We start from the raw sequence: 23,544 nt of genomic DNA on the forward strand, positions 1-23,544 counted from the left end.
GGTTCCTCAGATCATTCCTCAGATAGTTCCTCAGATGGTTCCTCAGATAAATCCTCAGATGGTTCCACAGATCATTCCTCGGATCGTCCCTCAGATAGTTCCTCAGATATTTCCTCAGATGGTTCTTGAGATAGTTCCTCAGATGGTTCCTCGGATGGTTCTTGAGATAGTTCCTCAGATAGACCCTCAGATCATTCCTCAGCGAGTTCCTCAGATGGTTCCTCGGATAGTTCCTCAGATAATTCCTCAGATGGTTCCTCAGATAGTTCGATAGTTCCTCAGATGGTTCCTCAGACAGTTCTTTAGATATTTCCTCAGACGGTTCCTCAGATGGTTTCTCAGATAGTTCCTCAGATATTTCCTCAGATGGTTCCTCAGATGGTTCCTCGGATGGTTCTTGAGATAGTTCCTCAGATAGACCCTCGGATCATTCCTCAGCGAGTTCCTCAGATGGTTCCTTGGATAGTTCCTCAGATATTTCCTCAGATGGTTCCTCAGATAGTTCGATAGTTCCTCAGATGGTTCCTCAGACAGTTCCTCAGATATTTCCTCAGACGGTTCCTCAGATAGTTCCTCAGATGGTTCCTCAGCTAGTTCCTCAGATAGTTCCTCAGATGGTTCCTCAGCTAGTTCCTCAGCTAGTTCCTCAGATGGTTCCTCAGCTAGTTCCTCAGATAGTTCTTCAGATGGTTCCTTTCCTGAGCAGAAAGCACAGAGTGCTCCTTCATGTCATACTCGACTCAGACGCTCGATGAACTTGAACAAGGAACAAGATTTACGACCAAAAAACCTCATAAAATAAACTAAGACGAGAGCTTGTCGTCTGCCTGGATCCACTGTTCCCCTTATTCTTTTGTATTGTTACTATTTAATTCATCTCACTCTTGTACATGCAGCTGTACAGATATGGCTTTTCCATCTGTAGTAACACGTGTCTTCTGGAGATTGAGATTATTTGAGAAAAAGACACACAGTCTGAAAACATCTGCCAATGGTGAACCTCACAAAAGTCAAAGCCTTAAACATTAAATCACTTTATCATAGATTTTATCGAGGATGCTTTTCATGAGTCGGCCTTAAATGAATGTGACTGAATCTCATTGTTTTTACTAAAATGCCTCAGATTATGAAGATTATTTAAATCATTTAATCTGAGAACCATGTGACTGACTCATCACATCATATCATTATAGACCTGACGACCACTATTCTTTACCAAAAACCTGGACCAAAGTGCTTTGTTGGAGAAGTAAACGTGAATAATTGACTCTTGATTGCCCCCTAGTTGCCGGCTGCAGTACTGCTTATAAACCCCGCCCCTTTTATGTAAACGTTTGGTACAAATTTAGACACCAGTGACTCCTGTTTCCTCACGTTCTTCTCACACTTGTGTTTATGTCGACCTTTGACCTCAGAGCTGTTTTACACTTCTGTTATTCACTAGTTCACTTATTCACTCGTTCACTCACACTTTCACACAGAGATCCATTCACACACTGTGTTCACCTCTAACGTCAGATAGTTCTGTCATCAAAGAGCAAAGAGAGAATAATTCATAACACCAAGTTAATCCATTGATCATCAGAATATTAGTCCTGGATTACACTGTAAAAAAGACAACTCTAAATTTCAAGGCAACTCGCTGCAATCAACGTTTGAGTTTACAGCCCAACAAAAGATTTTTAAAAAGTTACATCAACTATTGTAAAATATTATTTTGTTAACTTACTAGCTTGTAAGTTAGAGTTGTAAATTAGATTTTTTTATTTAATTTTGAAAACAGAATTTTGAGTTGGCACAACTTTAACTCACAAGTTTGTCGAACAAAATAATATTAGATGATGGAACTTTTTAAAAACTCCAGATCTGTTGTTGGGCTGTAAACTCAAACATTGATTACAGTAAATTACCTTGAAATGTTGAGTTTTCTCAACTTTTTCTTTTTTTACAGTGTATAAACTCAGTAAAAACAACAGCTATGATGATGATGATGATGATGATGATGATGCACTGTTAAAAAACTCAACATTTTAAGAGTTCCATCAACTAATATTATTTTGTGAGACAAACCTGTGAGTTAGAGTTGTGCCAACTCAAAATTCTAAATTTTTTTAATAAATGTATACATTATCTGAACAAGATTATTTGGCCAAACTGTTTGAAAAGTTGAGTTGAGTTGGCACAAGTTAGTCTAACAAAATAATAATTAACTTTTTTCAAAACTCCATATCTGTTGTCAGGCTGTAAAGTCAAACATCGATTGCAATAAGTTTGTCTTGAAATTTTGTTTTCTCAACTTTTTCTTTTTGACGTTGGGATGTTGTAGCATCATTGTGAACATCTTTAATACTACAGTATAATTTGCTGCTATTCATGACACAGACGTCTCAAACAGACAGTGTTTGTCACCATTGTTTCAGTCTGTGACTGAAAACAAGCTCTTTCTTTCTTTTCTTCTTCTTTATAATAATAATAATATAATAATGTTATTATTCCAGTTCATTCCAGCACAAACTGAGTGAAGAGAAGAAAATAACCAAAGTTTGAAGTCGGCGTGTGAGACTGATGATGAGATTTCATGTTTACACGTAATCTTTATAATGTTTTTATAACTCAATTCTTTAATCGTCTTTTTTATAATGAGATTTTGTCCTAATCCTAATCCCCCCCCACACACACACACACACACACATTCTCCTGTTGCTTTAACACTATTCATGAAAATGTAAAGAAAAGTTTGAGTAAGATAATGTTTGATGATGTTGCCTTAATTATAATAATAATAATAATAATGATGATAATAATGATTAAGACCCTGTTTGTAAACTGTTAAACATTAAAGAAATGATGTTGAAACAGAAGCTTGTTGTTTTTGTAAAGTTACATATTTACATTCATAATTATTGTATCTTCAAAGATTCACCGTCACCAAATCGCTCTTTTCAACTCTGAAATGACGGCGTTTATCGATTCCCCTGAAAACTTTCTTTAATATTAAAGAGCTTTGATTTTATTCATAATGAGGTTCCTGAAATAAATCACTGAAGGCGACTGAACTCTGTTTGAGTGAAAGACTTAAGAAGATCTGCAGGACTCAGCTGTTCTCTCACATCTGAAGGACGAGGAAAACTCTCTAAAGGACGACGATGTTTGTAAGAGAAGTGAAGGAAAACCTGGAGAAACCATCGCTCAACAGAAGACGCTGAAACTCTCAGCTCCTACATCGACGTCCTGAGCTCAGTCAAGTAAGAATTAAGATGAAGAATCATTCGTGTGCAAGTTTTCTTCTTCCTGTCAGTCAGATGTTTGCTCAGCTCCTGCTCTTTGACCTTTTCAGAAATCTCCACATGTCAAACTCTGGAACGTCTGCCCTGAACCGGGCGTTGTGTGGAAACTGAAGATCGTGTCACTGACTCTTGTCGTTCTTCGGCCATATTGATATTGAACAGAAAGACAAACTAAACTTTCACAGGTCGCACATTTTGTCCGATCTTCACCAAACTTGACGAACGTGATCCTTAGACCAAGCCTCACAAAAGTCACCAGAAGGATTTTTGATTTTTGGAAGCGTTTGCCCGTCACGGCCGGATGAAAACAGGAAGTTAGCTCATATAACTTTCACGTATCGAAACACAAGATCTGAAACATGAAGTATTGATGAAATTCTCAGCTGAAGCATCGACACATCCTTATTCCACCAGCTGCTCAAGCATAAGTGAAATGCACCTGAGCGAGCAGAGGCGCAGCTTGTGAACAGGCAGGGCAGGCAACTGCTGGGGCCCTGATAGGGGGGGCCCCCGACACTCGGAGCCTGAGGGCTGTTTTTAGTAAAAAGTGCAGTGAGCAGCCGCCTCCCCGTCCCCCTTAAACAACAATGACATCTCGGTAGCAAACCCCCCCTAAAGGGGCCCCACCTCTCTAAAGGGGCCCCACCTCACTTTAACCTGAGTGAAGTTGCTGTGAAGTGTAATGCATATCTTTTTTACTCAGTTTATATATGTTTTTTTTTCAGTTATTTACAGTATTTTATTGTTCTATATATTTATATTGTTTTATAATGTGTGTTCTTTACAGTGTTATGTATTTTTTTTTACTAAGTTAAAAGCTATTTACAATATTTTATTGTTCTTTACATTTATATTTTCACATACTTTTTAATTATAAGGTTTTTCCATGTTATTTCATTCATTTTGGAAAAAATTATCATTTTGAAGTCGTACATTTTTTTGTTGGTGTCAGATTATTTGTAACATAATGGTGATGAACACTGGTTGGAAGGAAGGGCCCCCTCAGGGCCCCTACACACTCTAGAATCACCTCTGTGAGCGAGCACACACATTCTAGTTATAAGAACGACTTTACTTGATAAAGTCTCGTGAATTTAGCCGATTACCATTAACTTAAGAAGACATATCTCATTCTAAACAGCTTGCTGTTATTCCTCCTCCTGCCACTGGAGTCACTGTTTCACCTCCGTCTGTCCTCAGTGATGATGTTCACACATGTTCTCTGATCTGATGACTGACGTAAAGGAAATGATTCTGTGAAAAAGACTCGGCTCCAGATGAAGAAAATCTCTCTGCAGAGTTCTGTGAGCAGCAGTCGTCTTCATCATCATCTTCATCATCGTCTTCATCATCGTCTTCCTCTCGACCTTCCTCGTCTGCCTCTCTGCGATAGAGGAAAGAATCTTATTTTCAAGGCTCAGCTTTATTTAGAGACCGAGGACCTCGTTAATATTAATGTGATTAAGAGCAGAAGATAAGATACTTAGTAACATGAGGGAAATACAAAGATCTTTGTGGATATAAACTGTAACCAAATGTCTTATTATGTTATCAGTAACTCTAAAGTAAGATTATAACAGAATAATCCGCGTCATGTGTTCCCTTTTCCTTCCAGGTGGAGGCGCTCGGATTAACGTGGGATTGAGAAAAGTTCAGGGTCTTTTCTGATTGGACGACCGATCACAAGCAGATGATTGACACCGTGAGCAGAATCAGAGGTGAAGTATATGTTTGACACTGACTGAAATGTTTTAATGTTTTTAACTTCAGGGAAAAAACACGAGGATAAAATCACAGACAAAGCGAATTGTAGCAGAAATAGGAACGAGAAGGAATAATCTGTGAAAGTGAAGCTCTGTGACGATGAAGAGCAGGTGGAGGAGGAGGAGGAGGAAGGTAAGTAGGTCGACCACACCTGGACCAACACACACACACACACACACACACATACTGAGGACTGGGCTGCTGACAAAGTGAGGACCAGCATTTCCACTTTATAAATCAACAAAATTACAAATATCTACTTCATGAATCACATCTACAAAGAACTACTGGTTGCAGTACCATAAAATGTCTGCAGGTGGAGCCCCAGAGCATAAAGGGCTGGAAAACTTTTTAGATTTTTTTTTTTTTTTTTTTGATTTTTGGTCAAAAATTTTACAAAAACATCATACTATACTATGTTGTACAAAATTTGAAAAAATCTTTGACAAAAAAATTTTGGTCCAAAATTTGACAACAACGTCATATTATACTTTCGTCCAAAATTAGATTTCTTTTTTTTTTTTTTGACAAATTGAGTATAGCATGTTATATCAACCTAAGGAAGTGATTTCAATGAAAACAAAGTGAGGACCGGCCAAAATGTCCTCACTCCGTAAAAATGAATTCACTTTGTTGGTTAAAAACCCCTCACTGGTCCTCAGTATGCAGCAAGTACAAGAACACACACACACACACACACACACACACACACACACAGAATGAATCACATCAGTTTGTCTTCACAGCATTGATTTACCACAAATTGAAAGAGCAGCAACACATTTAATCCACTAATGAAGCCGGTGCTGCCTCCACCTGTCTGTTTACACCTGTCTGTCCACGCTGAGGTCTGAGTTCAGCTTCTTCTGAGGCATGAGCTTCTCTCAGAGGAGTCAGACCTATGGTCCTACATTTCTAAGATTTGTCTCATTTCTAAGATTTGTCTCATTTCTAAGATTTGTCTCATTTCTAAGATTTGTCTCATTTCTAAGATTTGTCTCAAAATGAAACCCTCTGGTCTCTCATTTCTTAAATTGAGCGTCAGCGCAGTCTTGGAGTGAAGTCATGAGTACATTTCACTGCTTGTTGTACAGGTATAAACATTATAGAAAGTTAAATGTGCGCCGTGTCAACTCATGGAGGTGAGTTTTAGGGCCAATTCCAATTCCTATCTTAACCTATAATCTTAACTGGCCTCAATGCAGATACGTCTTCAGACTGTAGGGGGCAGAATAACGCCAAAGCTGCGTCCAGTCTGTCAACTCCAAAAAAGAAGAAGAAGAAGAAGACATTTACGTCAGGATTATTTATTCTGATCCGTTTGTCAGTCAAGTTATTAGGTTGTCAGTTAGTTATAAGATGATACTCATACAAATATTCAGCTGACAGTTACCACACACCACGACTTATTGAAAAGTAAACCACACCGGCCGACTATTGACAAAAGATGGTCAAATAAAAATAAATGTTAGGCAACAATGACGTCAGTAATCCATAATATGGGCCTAAACTAAGATCATTTTTATATCTCTATTAACAAAGAAAATACTTCATTTGTAGCTTGTACTCGTTTCGCTGCTTTCGACGCCATCTTTGTTATGTGAAAACACGCAATGCATTCTGGGTAGCCCTTGCTCCCAAGGGTGGTCTCGGAAAATCTCAATATTGAGGGCGATACAGCCCTTAAACTTGGCCTCAACTTAATTTTTCTGAGAATCAGGACACAACTTGGTGTTCAAGAGAGTTTTTAAGCTCATTCCTTCAAATCATCGGCCGCGGGAATGAGCGACGAACCCTTAACTTCCTGGCAGACGTAGAACTGTGAGAACATAGATAGTTCTCCCCCTTTCAGAACATCAGAGCACAGAGAAGAACATCTGTGTGGGAGGGAAGAGGAGCACCAGGAGAGAGCTGAGGAAGCCAGGGGGCGCTGTGGGAGTGACCTTTATACTTCCTCATTTATCCTGCCTGGTTTCAGAAGCTGCTGTTGTTGTTGTTCCTCACATAATCTGCATGAGGATGAGTGTTGTTTGAAGGCGAAGAAGAAGAACCAGACCTCGCTTTGAACCTGGTCTGGAGCAGTTTCTCAGCTCTTTAAACAGAATATAGAGGTCTGATAAAACATGCATCGCCGCCTGTTTCCGCATTTTCTTTTATTTAACTGGTGGAAAAAACTGTGCCGACTTCAAAAGTGAGAGCAGACATGAATTACTCAGAACCTTGTTTGTGTGCAGTCACAGTCCACAGTCATATTAAACCCTCTCTGCTCTGTCAGACGCTCTGGACGAGGCGTTAAATCTTCAAAATGAATCCTCTCTTTGAAAAGAAGATGGCGGGTCTCATTTCTGGAAACTTGACTGATGGACGATCGCAAAATCTTCTCTGGTAGACAGTGACAGGCTCAGTGTGGAATGGAATGAGTCCAAATGTGGCATCAGTGTTGGAGCGCTGAGGCCCTGCAGACATGGCCCTGTGTGTGGAAATGTTCATTAAATGTACATGTGTGTGTGCATGTCTCTGTACATGTCGCCATTATTAATGTATTAAACCGTGCTCGACCTACTTACTCCATCTGCTGCCTGTGTGCAAACACTGTAGGTCGTGACGAACGGCCACAAACTCTGCTGATATCAGGTCAATGCAGAGTAAACACCAGCGTTTCTGCTGAGGCTCGTAGATGTTTTGTCGTGGTGACGTCGAGGAGAATCTGCAGCCGCCGCTTGTTAAAAGTCCGATTTTAGTCAGACTAAGACAATAAGTCGGTTTCCTGAATGTCACGTAAACGTAAATCTTAGTCAGACTAACATACCTGGATAATGAGATTCTCCTCTAGATTAGTGACACAGTTTGTTCGTCCTGGCTTCGTTTCATTCATTCACGCCGTGACAGAGATGTGATCGAGCTTCTTCATGATGGAGGGAGAGGAAAAAACTAAAACATGAGGATTTAAAACGTAAATGTTAATATCAGCCCTGTGTGTGTGATGTGGATGGACACAGGTCACCTGACATCACTTAGAGACACTCACATTATTATTATTATTATTATTCTAGAGCAGGGGTCTGCAACCTTTAGGATGAAAAGAGCCATTTTTGTCCCCTTTCTATCCAAATAAAATTCACGTTGAGCCGCAAAAAACCCACAAAATGAAGATAATAATATGTATAAAGGTTTTTATACAGATATACTATATAAAAGAGCAATCATTTTTTTTATTTATGAAATTTAAGAACTACACAATGTTCCATTTATACGCAACGTCTTATAAAGTGGAGCAAAAAAAAGTTTGTGGCAAATAAATTAATTTGCCGACTTTGAAATAAATTAAGCAAATATTTGGATTGTATGTCTTTCATGCAAAGGTACGTGGATCCAAAAATGGACAAGACATACAAATTGTACTAATATTGCATTTTACATCGACATTGGATGTGATGCACAACATATTAAAAGTTTGAGCTCACTTAGAAATGACTGTATTTTTAAAGGAAAAACGCTTATTTTTTCAATGAATATAACATTAAATGAATCATAAATACACTCTATACATTGTTAATGTGGTAGAAACGTCTGTTTTTTAATAGAATATGTACATAGGTGTATAGAGGCCCATCTCCAGTCTTCTAATGGTACATTGTGTTTGCTAATGGTGTTAGAAGACTATTGGATGATTAGAAAACCATTGAAAACCCTTGTGTGATGATGTTAGCACAGCTTAAAACAGTTTAGCTGCTTCTTTGACCTTAATATTCAAATGTTCCTGCTCCAGGTTCCGGTCCACGTCCCTGGTCCGGCTGGTCAGGGTGTAATTGTGTCACAGAATGTGAGCACCGGTAATGATAAACAGCGCTAATGGATCCAGACGCCTTCTATTGTGTGAGCGGAGAGAACAGAGAAGGATAATGACGGCCTTTATGTTCACCAACAAAACAGCTGTTGCTGCAGAGCTCAGCTTATGATGCGAGACACTGATTTATCTTGTGTTACTTTGTAAATCAGAGAGAATATCATTGATTTGGCTCATGGGAGATGTTGATCCTCATCAAAAGTTGTTCAAACTGTTCAAATTCGGTCGATTTTCTCTCCGAACTTTGGTACAGGAGAGTGAGAGAAAGAGGCTAAAGACATTCTTCTTTCAACATTGAACTATTTCTGTATAAAACCTGTGAAAACATCAGTTTGAGCTGTGGGTCAAGGGTCAAAGGTCACGGTGGACTGTGCTGCTGCTTATAGACGTCGTTGTTGTTGTTGTTCAGATGGAGAGTTCACAGTCTGCTGCACAGACAAACAGCTCAGTGTCCTCTTCCTCCTCTTCTTCTTCCTCTTCTTCCTCTTCTTCTTCTTCTTAACACAGAGCTTTCTTCGTCAGGATCTCGACAGGAAATCCAACATCGACCGAAACGACGTCACGACCTTTAAAAGTCTGACGTCCTGCAGGCGAGGACGGAGCAGTTGATCGCGGTCGACTGCACGTTAGCTCCTCCCGCTAAGCTGAAAAGCTCCTGTGAGATCACCAGTGTCGTTCCCCTGCTGGTTGGACGTTGTATGACAGGCGAGAGACTCTCTCAGAGAAGAATCTATTTAGTGCACACAAATGACCTCTGCATGGACCTTCTTAACGCCAGGTGGCAGTTTGAATCTTCATGCCTCGTGTCTGCTGTGTCCACACAGACAAGACTCTCCTTCATCCACTTGTAGTTAAACTACTTTGAAAACAGACCAAAGATGAATTTCTATGATCATCCCTCCATTATCTACCGCTTCATCCTCCACCAGAGGGTCGCGGAGGGTGCTGTGCCTATCTCAGCTGACATTGGGCGATGGGCGGGGTACGCCCTGGACTGTTCGCCAGTGAATTCTATGATCAAATATATGTTATTGTTCAAAAACAAATTGGTTGGCAACTTCCAACCAATTTAAGTATGAGATTAAGAGGAAAAAAAGTCAGTTGCATCAGTAATGAATAACAAAAAGAGTCTGAAAACAGAGCCACACTATAGTCTACTCTTAAAGAATATAATATTATTTGAATTTAAGTGAGAGTTCAGTTTTTTTGGTGTGTGTTTTTTAGCGATGTCTGCAGCTTGTTTGAGACATGAAGACATCTCACTGAAAACATCTCTGACAACAGGGAATCTGACTTCAGTCAAGTCGACAACATCTGAAGAATCCGTTCACCGTCATCTGATCTGCACAAACTTCTCTGTGGAAACTGAAGGTTGACGACTCACTTAGAGCTCAAACGTTGACTGATGGACAGACAGACTGCTCTCCATCCTCCTCCCACGTCCTCCTCCCACACTCAGCCATGAATCAAAGGCCAGACTGATTTACTTCTCCAGTTCCTCTGCACAGATGCATCATCTGAGCGTCTTCTGCTGTCGCTGAGACGGAAGAATATCCTTATATTCTCACTTTAAATAATGACCTTCATAATCACGTGGTGCACTCTGGGTAAATCACTCACTTTAATCTCCTGCGCTGTTGGCGATGTGATGATGAAACCATTCCATCTGCAGTCGTTGTCCATTTCATGCTTTATTTCCCTCCTCTCTGATGATGAATGTCAAACAGGCCAAAGGCAGGAGTTCACATCTAAAGTGTGGATCACGGTGGTTCAGTCTGGATCAGACTCAGTCTCTGGTGCTGGTGTTCATCAGCTCCTGCTGAGGCTGAGTCTGAGCCACGTCTCTTCTGTTGAACACAAACACTTTGAGTCGGAGGATTCTCCAGACACCCAGGTAACCACCCAGCCCCTCACGTACTCGTCTTTGTTGAGCAGTTGTGCGGCAATAAGCCGATGTGTCGCAACGAACGTCTGCAGTTCTTAAATACTTTAAGATGAGCACTGACCACAGAAGTCGGGCAGACTCTAAAGTTTGACTTTCAAGAGTCTTTCAGTGAAACGTGGAAAGAACCGACGCGACGCACAGTCTCTAAATATGAAGTCTAAAACGTGGTGTTCCACTACAATCAAACTTCATCTTTTGACGTCAACTCCAAAGACTTTATCCAATACCTTTGTAGGAGACTGTCGATGTTTAAACAGCAACAATAATGTCTATATCTAATGACTTTTTTGCTGTTTTATTATATATTAAGTACTCAAACGTAACCCTGTCAAATTTAGCCAAAACCATTAAATCATGTACCGAAAAATCTAATTCTTTGAAACTGGAGCCTTTATTGGTCCTTCTGAACAAACAAATGTTCAAATATCAATTTCCATATAAGAGTTTTAATGTGTATCATATTTGATACAGCGGGTCACGATGCTCAAAGACAACAAAAACACTGCAGCGATGGATCTGTCAGAGTGAAATAACATTCCAGTTATTTTGACTCATTTTACAGTTCACAACCTTTTTATTTTGAGTGATGATCGGCTTGAAAAGTTTCCCATAATTTTATACATCTGGTTTTTCATGTTGAGGGTTCAAAAACTCATGTATCACACATGATACGTTGGGCGTTATACGGTGAAGTAATCGTACTTGTACTCATTCAGAAAACGTGGTATCGCTGCATCCCGACCACTGATGACCAGGACTCACTTATTATTATTACACTCAACAAAAATATAAACGCACAAAGAAAAACTTGTTGTAGTTATTGTTCTGTGACAAAACAGAGTAACTATCCAAAAATAACAGAACAACTTTATCAATAAAGTGGCTTTAATTTGCGAGTATTACGATCAATTTGAAAACAAAAGTCCTAATAATGTAGTAATGGCAGGAAGAACACAATGTTCACAAACTTCAATAACATGTGCGTCCATTAATCGTGCAGATATTGCAGATATATCAGTTTTCCCCACATGTTAAAGCTCATTTAAAAGCTAAAGTGTCTTCATCTCTAATCGTCGCTCTCTCCAGAGAACGTTGTCTTCTTTTTCTTCTCGTTCATCTTCAAAGTGAAGCTTTGAAACAAATCTTTAAAGACTTTTTAAAAAAAGACAAACTGAGACAAATGTTTGAGTCTTTTCAATCTTTTTTTTATTCAAAGGCTGTAAATCCATGTTTGTTTTTCCTACAGTGTAAAAGAGCACAGTTTGAACTCAAGTTAAAGACAAAAGAGGGTTAAACAATAATGAATGTGAGTAATATAAAATAACATCAAATAACAGAAGAGAAACAACATCCATACAAAATGATTCAGTACAATAATAAAGAAGGAGTCATTCAAGTGCATGTAAAGCATGTATATGTATATATATATACTGTATTTGTACTATATTTATATACAGTAAATATATATATATGTGTGTGTGTGTGTGTGCATCATTGAGCCACGTTTTCAGTCTTTACTTCTAGATAATCAGGGTTAAATTAGCTTTAAATCCTCCTTCACTGAAGTCCATTAAAAGATGATTTTGACTCACATTTGAACACAAATGTAAAAACCACCACTCACAACACACACACACACACACTCACACACACACACACACACACACACACACACACACACAGTATAAAGTGTATTTGTAACTTAAGGAAAAGACGACAAAGATCATGTGAACACTGTGCAGTCATATGAAAATAGACACAAACACACACACACAAATAAATAAATAGATAGATAGGTATAGGGAATATATTTATAATTTGAACATGTATTTTTACACTTCTCTTTTTTTAAATAAATATGTTAGAATAGCTGTTTTGCGATGTGACTTTTTTAGTTGTTGTTGTTGTTGTTGTTGTCGAGTCCTGAATCTTCGCTGTGATGTTTATTAATGGAGCTGCAGAGACGTCACATATGAGAACATTTCATCAGCAGTGAAAGGAGAGAGTTTTCCTGTCTGGACTCCTGTGTTTTTATCTTTTTTTAAATAAGTGCTTCAGTAATTATTAGAAAAATAGAGATTTGAAGCGGCGACAGAACGCGACCTTCGCTGTGTTCTCCTCTGACATTATTGCTAAGAAGGAAACGTGATCGATATCATCCATAATTCAATGTTTTAGGCAAAAAAAAACAAAAACAAAGAACAGTTCATTACATACTTTTAAAGCTGCTTTTATCCATTTTTGGCCACCAGGTGGCAGAAAAAAAGAACATTTGTATGGCTGACCGTTTGATTCTTACATGACTTTAGCATTTATTTTAATGTCTCTTGTGTTTCCTCCATGTTTCACTCAACTAAGATTAGGAGCACAGAGTGAAATGGGATTGAACATTAATTTAAAACACTTTTGACGAATAAAACTGACACAAAAAAAGAAGGCATTTAACCCATTTTCCCGTTGTAAGACAGCTGTAAATGAAAGCAGATGGTCGAGTGTTTTTTTTTCTTGTTAGTTTTGTGGTTTCTCCCTCAGACAAACAGACAGATGGTGAGCCGTGTGTTGTTAATGTCATGGTGATGCACAATAGTGACAAACCGGTCGCTGCCATGCAGCCAAGTATCATCCCAGAGCTCAGAGAGGGTTTGTGCACAGCTGCTGATGACAGTCAAAGAAACACATGCTATTATTCGCAAAAAGAAAAATCTGCAATTTCCTGCCCAACATGAGACCGTTTGACAGCAGCTGTGTTCAGTGTAGACACACAATCACTAACTGTTCACAGGTTAAAGACACAAAGAAATGTAATATATGCACATATACAGTGAACTGAATTTTTGAATATGAAATAGATGGTGATAAAATATAACCATATTGTCATGTTTATGCTTATATATTATTATTACCTGTACTTTTTGTTCCATATGTCCTTGACATTATTCTCGTGTGTCTGATTTATTAAATCAAAGAGACATTCATTTTTGAACAAAATTTTCAAAAAAATTCTCACATTTGGACAACAAAGTATAGTATGACCTTTTTGTAAAATTTTGGGCCAAAAAATTTTTTCCTGAAAAATTGTCAAATTTTGGACTACAAAGTATAGAATGACATTTTTGTCAAATTTTGGAACAATTTATTTTTTTTCAAATTTTGAACGACAAAGTATAGAGTTTTGTTTTGGGGCGAAATCGTATATAGTATGATGTTTTTGACCAAAATATTTTTTTTCAAAAAAATTGCGCATTTTCGGAATACATAGTATAGTATGACATTTTTGTCAAATTTTGGACCAATTTTTTTTTTTCACATTTTTTTTCAAATTTTGGAAAACATGGTATAGTATGACGTTATTGTCAAATTTTGGCTGACATAGTATAGTATGACGTTTTAGTCAAATCTTGGACATTTTTTTTTTTTTTCAACATTTTGGACAACACAGTACAGTATGACGCTTTTGTAAAATTTTGGAACAAATTTTTTTTTTCAAAATGTTTTTCAAATTTTGAATGACATAGTATTCTGTTTTGTTTATTTTGTCAAATTTTGGACCAAATTTCTTTTTTCAAAATAATTGTCACATTTTGGACGACATAGTATAGTAAGACGATTTAGTCAAATCTTGGAAGTCATTTTTTTTCAAAATTTTGGACAACACAGTACAGTATGACGTTTTTGTAAAATTTTGGAACAACATTTTTTTTCAAAATGTTTTTCAAATTTTGAATGAGATAGTATAGTGTTTTGTTTTTTTTTGTCAAATTTTGGATGACAGTCTATAGTATGACGTGTTTGTCAAATTTTGGACCAAATTCTTTTTTCAAAATAATTGTCACATTTTGGACGACATAGTATAGTAAGACGTTGTTGTCAAATTTTGGACCAATTTTTTTTTTTTTTTTAATTTGACAATAAAAAAAATATAATAATAATTTGACAATGGAAACTGTTTTCCAAAATTTGACAATTTTGGAAAACAGTTTAGTATGACGTTTTTGTCAAATTTTGGATAACATAGTATAGTATGATGTTTTGAATTGAGCGTTTTAAACTGAGCAACATAAGAAAAAAGTAGTGCAACAAAAGACCCCGCAGCTTTGTTGACGGTCAGAGTCGTCCATGTCCTGATTGGTTATGAGTCGCAGAGACAGTTTTAACCCAGCGTCTCTGTCTCTGGTTCTTCTTGATGAAATAATAAAATAATAAATCAACAGAATCAATAGTTCAGTTTGAGAGGAAACAGAGTGGGAGGTCATGATTGTCTCTTCAGCTAAGAAAGCCTCCGTTTTGACAGTTTTGCTGGAAAATCGTCAGAGTGAAGTGTTTTCATTGGTTGGACTTGGCAGCATAGAGTATATACTGTACACACACACACACACAGACACACAAACACACCATATAAACCCTCACAGGAGAACAAATAACACATGAACACAAACACAGAGCAGTTGACCTACTTTGCTACTTTGATCAGAGCCCATATTTATCAAAGACGTCAGGACGATTTTCTTCTTCAGGGAGTTTGCAGCTGATGAAAGTGAGCGCCTCCTCGTCTGGTGCCGCTTAAAAAATGCAAACCAAACTCAAACTTTTAGAAATTATAAAGGCACAAAAGGCTGGAATTGGACGTGAACATGAATGACGATGCAGCCCTAGAGTGCCCTGCGGTGCAGGGAGCGGAACGGTTCTGTTTTTCAATGGAAACAAAAGCTTTTGAAAAACACACTTTAGTGCACAGTCATGCACGTTTGTGCCATTCATGTGTTTTGGAATCCATTTGAACTTAGCCAAACCCAAGGTGGTGAAACCTCAAAGACAAATGGAGTGTATGTACAAATCTGTGTGTCACTCCATTAAAGGTCCAATTTTTTTCCCCAAGAAAGTTAAGTTAAAAAAAAAAAAAAAAATGTTCTTGATTCCCAAAAAACTTTTTCAAAACTTTTTAGAATGTCTTTTTGAAAAATTTTGGACCCAATTTTTTTTTCTGAAAAATTGTCAAATTGACAATTATACTTGTCAAAGTCTAATTTTTTTTTGGTCTAATTTTGGACCAAAAAAGAATGTTTCAAAAAGTTTAAACATTTTGGACGGAATAGTTAAGTATGAAGTTTTTGTCAAATTTTGGACCAAAAAAATTTGTTTTTCTAAAAAATATTTGAAATTTGGTACGACATAGTACAGTATGACATTTTTGTCCATGAGCTCCATAACCCGAGAGCTTTTCACCATTTATGTTTTACCTGCATTTTCTACCACGAGTAAACACAACACAGCGAGCGAGCGAGTTCATGCTGCCCGGAAAATATCTGTGTGTGTATGGAGGTCCAACAATGACAAAACAATAAATAAATAAATGCAGATATTAATAAATAATAATAATAATAATAATAAAAAAACATTTTCCTCATGAAAACAGCTATATCTGTATTTGTATTTGTATTTTTTGTTTATTTATTTATAGTATTGCTTTTGTCATTGTTGGTCCTCCATACACGTGCAACATGAACAGAATCATGTTCAGTGCATCATGTCCAGCTGCAGCTCTTCTGCTACGTGATAAGAAAACAGTGATATAATCAGCTGATTTTGGTGCAGCCATGATGGACGCGTGGATAGATGGGATTGTAGTTTGTAACCAGATCAATCTCAGCCTAATTGTTGCTCAGACAGATTAATCCTTACTTTAAGGGTTCATTTTCATGGACTAGTTTGATGAATATGGGCCCAGCAGTCAGTTTCTCCTTCAGAGTGATATGATACAACAATAATAATCAATGATATAAACAGAGGAAACTATATTTTCTTTCTTAAAACAGTAACAATTTTGACATCTTGACAAATATCTTTCCTCACAGCCATCCCACTGTTTCACACACACCTAAATAAAATCACCAAACCATGGCAGAATATTTGACCCAGGCAGAGTGGAGATAGTCATTTCTTCAGAGCTTCCTCTCGTTCCTCCTCCAGTGTCTCACAGTGAGTAACAAGTCCACTCCAGGCTTTGCCTCCCACCGAGGACTGGACTCTGTCCGTGGTTCAGAGGAAGTGCATAGATGGAGAAACCTTCAGTCCTTGCTGATTCGAAATCATTCTTTTCATTTCCTAAATACAAGAAGAAGCGGCGGCAAATGACAACAGGGACGTGGTAAAGACGACACAGGACAACATGCTGCCGCAGACACACACACAGAGTATGGGTTGTTTTAGTTTGGTTGGACAGTGAAGAGCGTGGACGTCCAGTGGGTCTGCCACACGGCCGACTCCACGTCATGTGACCTCAGCGAAGGTGATGTGATTCTACAACGGGAGAGAAGACGATGGACGTTAGAAGTTGTCAGGAGTTAGTTTGTTAAGACAGTAGGACGACATATTATATAATATGACATTTTTTCAAATTTTGGACCATGAATAATAAAAAAAGAAAAAAGTCAAATTTTGGACCCATTTTTTCTAAATAATTGTCAAATTTTGGATGACATAGTATACTGTGACATTTTTGTAGAATTTTGGAACACATTTTTTTTTTCAAATTTTGGACGGCATAGTATACCATGAATTTTGGCAAATTTTGGACCCAAATCTTTTTTTCAAAGAAAAACTGACAAATTCTGGACGACATAGTATAATGTGATGTTTTTGTCAAATTTTGGAAGACGTGTGACGTTTTTGTCAAATTTTGGACCAACATTATTATTTTTTTTTTTAAATGGCCAGATTTTGGACGAAAAAGTGTAGTATGACATTGAGGTCGACGACATGGTATATTATGACGTTTTGGTCACATTTTGGGCTAAAAAAAGAATTCAAATTTTTTTCTGATTTTGGACGACATAGTATAGTATGTCGTTTTTGTCAAATTTTGGACCAAAAATCCTTTTTTCAAAAAATGGTCACATTTTGGATGAAATAGTGTAGTATGACATTGAGGTCGACGACATAATATAGTATGACGTTTTGGTCACATTTTGGACCCAAATTTTTTTTTTCAAAAACATGGTCAGATTTTGGAAGAAATAGTGTAGTATGACATTGAGGTCGACAACAGTATAGTATGACGTTTTGTCACATTTTGGGCAGAAAAAAGAATTTCAAATTTTTTTTCAATTTTGGACGACATAGTATAGTATGTCATTTTTGTCAAATTTTGGACCAACATCTTTTTTTCAAAAACATGGTCAGATTTTGGACGAAATAGTGCAGTATGACATTGAGGTCGACGACATAGTATAGTATGTCGTTTTTGTCAAATTTTGAACCAACATTTCTTTTTTTTAAAAAATGGTTCGATTTCGGACGAAATAGTGTAGTATTACATTGAGGTCGAAGACATGGTATAGTATGACGTTTTGCCACATTTTGGGCAGAAAAAGAGAATTTACATTTTTTTTTCGATTTTGGACGACATAGTATAGTATGACGTTTTTGTCAAATTTTGAACCAAAATGTATTTTTCAAAAAAATGGTCCGATTTCGGACGAAATAGTGTAGTATTACATTGAGGTCGAAGACATAGTATAGTATGACGTTTTGCCACATTTTGGGCAGAAAAAGAGAATTTACATTTTTTTTTCGATTTTGGACGACATAGTATAGTATGACGTTTTTGTCAAATTTTGAACCAAAATGTATTTTTCAAAAAAATGGTCCGATTTCGGACGAAATAGTGTAGTATTACATTGAGGTCGAAGACATAGTATAGTATGACGTTTTGCCACATTTTGGGCAGAAAAAGAGAATTTACATTTTTTTTTCGATTTTGGACGACATAGTATAGTATGTCGTTTTTGTCAAATTTTGAACCAAATTTTTTTTTTCAAAAAAATGGTCCGATATTAGATGAAATAGTGTAGTATGACATTGAGGTCGATGACATAGTATAGTATGACGTTTTGGTCACATTTTGGGCTAAAAAAAAGAATTTTAAAATGTTTTTCAATTTTGGACGACATAGTATAGTATGTCGTTTTTGTCAAATTTTGAACCAAAATTTTTTTTTTCAAAAAAATGGTTCGATTTCGGACGAAATAGTGTAGTATTACATTGAGGTCGAAGACATAGTATAGTATGACGTTTTGCCACATTTTGGGCAGAAAAAGAGAATTTAAATTTTTTTTTCGATTTTGGACGACATAGTATAGTATGACGTTTTTGTCAAATTTTGAACCAAAATTTTTTTTTTCAAAAAAATGGTCCGGTTTTGGAAGAAATAGTGTAGTATGACATTGAGGTCGAGGACATAGTATAGTATGACGTTTTGGTCACATTTTGGGCAAAAAAAAAAGAATTTCAAAATGTTTTTCAATTTTAGACGACATAGTATAGTATGACGTTTTGTCACATTTTGGGCTAAAAAAAAATTTTGTTCATTATATGTTTCAGAGATACCAAACCCCTATGGTGTAGTGGAGAAGACACTGACCTCCCAACCCATGGATTGTTGGTTCAAATCCTATCTCCTGCAGAACATAGTATGTAGTATGACCGTCAAAGAAGGTGTATAATAGTGTCTTCAAAAACATCGTAGTTTAATTTTGACAGACGTCATACTGTGATGTCATGTGAACTAAATCTTTCCTAGAGGTATCAATCCCCATTGGTGTAGTGGAGAAGATGCTGGCCTCCCAATGCCTGGATTGTAGGTTCAAGTCCTCTCTTGGGCATAGTACAGTCTGCTGTTCAAAAATGTCATAGTCCAAAACTTTTTTTTTCAAAAAACTGGTCAGATTTTGGAAGAAATAGTGTAGTATGATATTGAGGTCGACAACATTGTATAGTATGACGTTTTGGTCACATTTTGGGCTAAAAAAAAAAATGTTGAATTTTCAATTTCCGATTTTGGACGACATAGTATAGTATGTCGTTTTTGTCACATTTTGAACCAACATTTTTTTTTCAAAAAAATTGTCAGATTTCGGACGAAATAGTGTAATATTACGTTGAGGTCGTAGACATAGTATAGTATGACGTTTTGTCACATTTTGGGCAGAAAAAAAGAATACATTTTTTTTTCGATTTTGGACGACATAGTATAGTATGCCGTTTTTGTCAAATTTTGAACCAAAATTTTTTTTTTCAAAAAAATGGTCAGATTTTGGAAGAAATAGTGTAGTATGACATTGAGGTCGACGACATAGTATAGTATGACGTTTTGTCACATTTTGGGCAGAAAAAAAGAATTTTAAATTTTTTTAAAATTTTGGACACCTTAGTATAGTATGTCGTTTTTGTAACATTTTGAACCAACATTTTTTTTTCAAAAAAATTGTCAGATTTCGGACGAAATAGTGTAATATTACATTGAGGTCGTAGACATAGTATAGTATGACGTTTTGTCACATTTTGGGCAAAAAAAAAAAGAATTTTAAAATCTTTTTCAATTTTGGACGACATAGTATAGTATGTCGTTTTTGTCAAATTTTGAAACAAAATTTTTTTTTCAAAAAAATGGTCCGGTTTTGGAAGAAATAGTGTAGTATGACATTGAGGTCGACGACATAGTATAGTATGACGTTTTGGTCAAATTTTGAACCAAAATTTATTTTTCAAAAAAATTGTCAGATTTTGGACTAAATAGTGTAGTATGACATTGAGGTCGACGACATAGTATAGTATGACGTTTTGGTCACATTTTGGGCTACAAAAATTTTTAAAATGTTTTTCAATTTTGGACGACATAGTATAGTATGTCGTTTTTGTCAAATTTTGAAACAAATTTTTTTTTTCAGAAAAATGGTCCGTTTCGGACGAAATAGAGTAGTATTACATTGAGGTCGAAGACATGGTATAGTATGACGTTTTGCCACATTTTGGGCAGAAAAAGAGAATTTACATTTTTTTTTCGATTTTGGACGACATAGTATAGTATGACGTTTTTGTCAAATTTTGAACCAAAATGTATTTTTCAAAAAAATGGTCCGATTTCGGACGAAATAGTGTAGTATTACATTGAGGTCGAAGACATAGTATAGTATGACGTTTTGCCACATTTTGGGCAGAAAAAGAGAATTTAAATTTTTTTTTCGGTTTTGGACGACATAGTATAGTATGTCGTTTTTGTCAAATTTTGAACCAAATTTTTTTTTTCAAAAAAATGGTCCGATATTAGATGAAATAGTGTAGTATGACATTGAGGTCGATGACATAGTATAGTATGACGTTTTGGTCACATTTTGGGCTAAAAAAAAGAATTTTAAAATGTTTTTCAATTTTGGACGACATAGTATAGTATGTCGTTTTTGTCAAATTTTGAACCAAAATTTATTTTTCAAAAAAATGGTTCGATTTCGGACTAAATAGTGTAGTATTACATTGAGGTCGAAGACATAGTATAGTATGACGTTTTGCCACATTTTGGGCAGAAAAAGAGAATTTAATTTTTTTTTTCGATTTTGGACGACATAGTATAGTATGTCGTTTTTGTCAAATTTTGAACCAAATTTTTTTTTTCAAAAAAATGGTCCGATATTGGATGAAATAGTGTAGTATGACATTGAGGTCGACGACATAGTATAGTATGACGTTTTGGTCACATTTTGGGATAAAAAAAAATAATTTTAAAATGTTTTTCAATTTTGGACGACATAGTATAGTATGTCGTTTTTGTCAAATTTTGAACCAAAATTTTTTTTTTTTAAAAATGGTCCGGTTTTGGAAGAAATAGTGTAGTATGACATTGAGGTCGACGACATAGTATAGTATGACGTTTTGGTCACATTTTGGGCTAAAAAAAAAAGAATTTAAAAATGTTTTTCAATTTTGGACGACATAGTATAGTATGTCGTTTTTGTCACATTTTTAACCAAAATTCTTTTTTTCAAAAAAATTGTCTGATTTTGGACTAAATAGTGTAGTATGACATTAAGGTCGACGACATAGTATAGTATGACGTTTTGTCACATTTTGGGCAGAAAAAAAGAATTTCAATTTTTTTTTCAATTTTGGACGACATAGTATATATAGTTTGTTGTTTTTGTCAAATTTTGGACCAAAATCTTTTTTTTCAAAAAAATGGTCCGGTTTTGGAAGAAATAGTGTAGTATGACATTGAGGTCGACGACATAGTATAGTATGACGTTTTGGTCACATTTTGGGCAAAAAAAAAAGAATTTCAAAATGTTTTTCAATTTTGGATAACATAGTATAGTATGACGTTTTTGTCAAATTTTGAACCAAAATGTATTTTTCAAAAAAATGGTCCGATTTCGGACGAAATAGTGTAGTATTACATTGAGGTCGAAGACATAGTATAGTATGACGTTTTGCCACATTTTGGGCAGAAAAAGAGAATTTAAATTTTTTTTTCGATTTTGGACGACATAGTATAGTATGTCGTTTTTGTCAAATTTTGAACCAAAATTTTTTTTTTCAAAAAAATGGTCCGGTTTTGGAAGAAATAGTGCAGTATGACATTGAGGTCGAGGACATAGTATAGTATGACGTTTTGGTCACATTTTGGGCAAAAAAAAAAGAATTTCAAAATGTTTTTCAATTTTAGACGACATAGTATAGTATGACGTTTTGTCACATTTTGGGCTAAAAAAAAATTTAGTTCACTATATGTTTCAAAGATACCAAACCCCTATGGTGTAGTGGAGAAGACACTGACCTCCCAACCCATGGATTGTTGGTTCAAATCCTATCTCCTGCAGAACATAGTATGTAGTATGACCGTCAAAGAAGGTGTATAATAGTGTCTTCAAAAACATCGTAGTTTAATTTTGACAGACGTCATACTGTGATGTCATGTGAACTAAATCTTTCCTAGAGGTATCAATCCCCATTGGTGTAGTGGAGAAGATGCTGGCCTCCCAATGCCTGGATTGTAGGTTCAAGTCCTCTCTTGGTCATAGTACAGTCTGCTGTTCAAAAATGTCATAGTCCAAAACTTTTTTTTTCAAAAAACTGGTCAGATTTTGGAAGAAATAGTGTAGTATGATATTGAGGTCGACAACATTGTATAGTATGACGTTTTGGTCACATTTTGGGCTAAAAAAAAAAATGTTGAATTTTCAATTTCCGATTTTGGACGACATAGTATAGTATGTCGTTTTTGTCACATTTTGAACCAACATTTTTTTTTCAAAAAAATTGTCAGATTTCGGACGAAATAGTGTAATATTACGTTGAGCTCGTAGACATAGTATAGTATGACGTTTTGTCACATTTTGGGCAGAAAAAAAGAATACATTTTTTTTTTCGATTTTGGACGACATAGTATAGTATGTTGTTTTTGTCAAATTTTGAACCAAAATTTTTTTTTTCAAAAAAATTGTCCGATTTCGGACGAAATAGTGTAATATTACATTGAGGTCGTAGACATAGTATAGTATGACGTTTTGTCACATTTTGGGCAGAAAAAAAGAATAATTTTTTTTTTTCGATTTTGGACGACATAGTATAGTATGCCGTTTTTGTCAAATTTTGAACCAAAATTCTTTTTTTCAAAAAAATGGTCAGATTTTGGACTAAATAGTGTAGTATGACATTGAGGTCGACGACATAGTATAGTATGACGTTTTGGTCACATTTTGGGCTAAAAAAAAAAGAATTTTAAAATGTTTTTCAATTTTGGACGACATAGTATAGTATGTCGTTTTTGTCAAATTTTGAAACAAAATTTTTTTTTCAAAAAAATGGTCCGGTTTTGGAAGAAATAGTGTAGTATGACATTGAGGTCGACGACATAGTATAGTATGACGTTT

General features: G+C 36.0%; 1 protein-coding gene across 1 annotated transcript in view; it reads right to left on the minus strand.

Annotated features, from left to right (window-relative positions):
* Positions 1-17,110: 17,110 nt before the first annotated feature.
* Positions 17,111-23,544, minus strand: part of plppr5b (phospholipid phosphatase related 5b) — a gene marked incomplete at both ends in the record, with an annotated part of 83,431 nt that continues 76,997 nt past the window's right edge. The window contains one exon of the mRNA XM_083901356.1: positions 17,111-17,140. Coding sequence (XP_083757482.1) covers positions 17,111-17,140 — 30 coding nt within the window. The remainder of the gene's footprint in view (positions 17,141-23,544) is intronic.

The sequence above is a fragment of the Microchirus variegatus genome, assembly GCF_963457635.1.
Source record: "Microchirus variegatus genome assembly, chromosome: 15".
In the NCBI taxonomy this organism is placed as follows: Eukaryota; Metazoa; Chordata; class Actinopteri; order Pleuronectiformes; family Soleidae; genus Microchirus; species Microchirus variegatus.